Below are 2,756 nucleotides of genomic sequence, written 5' to 3'. Positions count from 1 at the left end.
AAATAAATGAATGAATAGGTGCCAGCATTTAGCGTCATGGCTATGTCTCTTAATTCCCAGGTAGGTGACCGCAGTTCAAGTCCCGGACCCGGTGGCTTAAACTCACGCCGGGCGCCTGTGCATGCATGCCCAAGATCCCAAGAGGAGATTGGAAGAGAAGGGATTGCGGCGTGGCCATCGCCCCAGGGGTGATTTCTCGCTTTCTGTCTGTCTCTGTCTTTCTGGCGAGCACACGCCCTATAACAAAAAACCTCACCAAAAGAAAAGAAGAAAGAAAAACAAAAAGCAGCTCAGAGAGACAGGCGAGATTCCTTTGTCTACGAGGTGTACGTACAGGGACCTGCAACAGGTTAGTGGGGGTGGGTACCACGGAAGGGCCTGTGCGAGGACTTCCAAATATTTCACAACGCAGTCAACCTTCCTTAATTCAATTTTTTCATGGACTTTCTAAAGTCCTTGGTACAGTATTTCTCTCAAGAAAGGGAGAGAGGAAGAGAAGGGGAGGGAGCACCCCACAGGTCTCCACCCCACGTGCCCGGCGTGGACGGGGAGGCCTTGGCTGGCCTAGACCCATCTCAGTAAGGTGTCCCGTTAACCCGACGGATGCCGAGACGCCAGGCTACGTGGGCGACAGTGAGGCGACGCGTTCTCTGCTGTGCACGTCAGTCCCGACACCGTCAGGGTGACTCGCACTGCACCGCCTCCACCCCACCTGTCGCTCCCGGGGCCGCCAGGGCCCACCGCACTGGTCAGCACAGTTCTGGAGCCGTCCTGGTAAAGAGCACTCTGATGTCTAGACAGTGCAGCTGCGTCCAGGCCCGGCCCTTGACCCAGATCTGGGGAAACGCGCTTGCCCCATCCCGAGCCCTGGAGGACCAGAGGGCTCCGCGTCTGGTGGCTGCCAAAGTGCCCCTTGCACCCCAGCTGCAGGTGTCGCCCTGTCCCACTGTCTTAAGACCAGGCAGCGAGGGGCCAGCAGGGCCGGGTCTGCCGGTCTGCAGCTAGAGAGGAGCAGAAGGGGCAGGGCCTCCACTGCTGCCTGAGAGGGCCACCGGCCAGGCCCAGCTGACGGAGCAGCACCAGGTTCTCAGCTGGTGACCGGACAGTCCTGGGGTCCCACGGTCCAGGTACCAGGGAAGGGCAGGGCCCCCACCCACCTGCTGGGCCCTGCCTGCCTCCCCGTCCAGGTGTCAGACAGCTCCCTGGCTCCTTCGAGGTTAAGAGGTCACAGCCCTGTCTGTGTCCCCTATCATCCGGGCCACCAAAGCCACCTTGGGCTCAAGGGCACAGGGTGTGAGGTGGCGCTGGGCAGGTGGTGGCCCACGCACCCCACCCTGTACCTAGGGGTGTCCTGCGCTGCCCGCCAAGTGGCCTCTCACGCCCTCCAAGCTGTCCGGGACGCCCACAGGCAGGTGTGCAGAGCACGGAGGGACCGGGGAACAGGTACTCCTGCCCGATAGCAAGGGGAGCCAGGCTCGATCCGTCTCGGCCCGGCCCGTTACCGGGAACACACCGAACACGTCTGACCGGTCCGTAACGCCCTGAGACCGCCAGGCAGGTGAGAAGCACTCGGGCACGGAGGAGTACAGAGCCAGGTGCCACTCGCCTATCTGCACAGCTGCCAGCTCACACTCCCCCTGCTCACACGCCCTCCTGTCACACCTCCTGCCTGCACGCCCCCTGTACACACCACCTGCGTGTTTACACACCTGCCTGCACACCCTCCTGCTCACACATCCCCTACATGCCACCTGCCTGTTCGCACACTCACTGGCGCACACCCAACCCTCTAGCTGCTGCACAGACAGAGAAGCCGGAGGAGAGCGAGGGAGACACCCGAAAGGACGCTCCTGGCCAGGCAGCCCTCAGGAGCAGTGCTGACCAGCAGGGTGAGCTCGTCCACCCTCGCGCCACAGACCCAGCGGGGCCAGGAAAGCTCTGACCCAAGACGGGAGCCCAGAGCCCCCCAGCCACCATGCCAGGCAGCTGGGACGCAGGACCCGGGGGAAGTGGGCCCAGGCTGCCCCACGGCCAGCACCTCCTCCAGCCCTCGAGGGAGAGGCGTCCGGCATAAGTGGCGCTCCACGTGCCCTGGGCTGCAGCCCGCAGAGACGGCCCCCGCCCGCCGAGGCCTACCTGAGTGGCCACTTTGCCGTAGTCGATCCAGCGCAGCGTGGCGAAGTTGGTGGACTCGGCGCAGTTGAAGCCGTGGTTGAGCGCGGGGGTGGAGGCGGGCGTGGTAGCCGTACGGGAAGGTGATCATGAACTCCCCGGCCTCCTGCGTGATCTGTGGGGGAGGGGCCAGTGAGCGGCTGGCCGACAGGAGAGGGCCCCCAACAGGCCTGGGGGGGGACAGGCCCCCAGGGCTCCCCCCTGCGAGCCGACATCAAAGGCAGCCCCTCCCACGTGGCTGACCCAGGCATGGTGAGCGGCCAGGACGCAGCTGCAGCCAGCATCGGGTCACACGGGCCAGCCACCAGCTCCCGACCATCCGGCCTCGGGCTCCAGGCGCTGGGACCACAGGCACAGCCACCATGCCCGGCCCCTCAGGCTGCCTGGCTGTGTGGTCCACACTGGCACGAGCTGGGCCCCCCCGGCTCAACCTCCCACCTTGCTGGGATATAAGCTCACACGCTGTGTCCAGCCTTTAGGTGGGACTGGGAATTGAACCCAGGTCTCCTGTGTGGTCCCAGGCTGCGAAGCACGTGTCCTAGCAGTGCGTGCCACTGTCGCCGTGCCCCCACAACCCCCCCCCC

At 64.4% G+C, this 2,756-nt stretch overlaps 1 protein-coding gene across 1 annotated transcript in view; it reads right to left on the bottom strand.

Moving 5' to 3' along the window:
• KDM4B (lysine demethylase 4B) overlaps window positions 1–2,756 on the bottom strand; it is a gene marked incomplete in the record, with an annotated part of 67,186 nt that overhangs the window by 36,531 nt on the left and 27,899 nt on the right. The window contains 2 exon segments of the mRNA XM_027769581.1: window positions 2,137–2,232; window positions 2,234–2,287. Of these exon segments, the coding sequence (XP_027625382.1) occupies window positions 2,137–2,232; window positions 2,234–2,287 (150 nt within the window).

This window comes from Tupaia chinensis, unplaced genomic scaffold (genome assembly GCF_000334495.1).
Source record: "Tupaia chinensis unplaced genomic scaffold, TupChi_1.0 Scaffold149964_2, whole genome shotgun sequence".
Taxonomy (NCBI): domain Eukaryota; kingdom Metazoa; phylum Chordata; class Mammalia; order Scandentia; family Tupaiidae; genus Tupaia; species Tupaia belangeri.
This window is presented reverse-complemented; position numbering and strand designations above follow the sequence as displayed.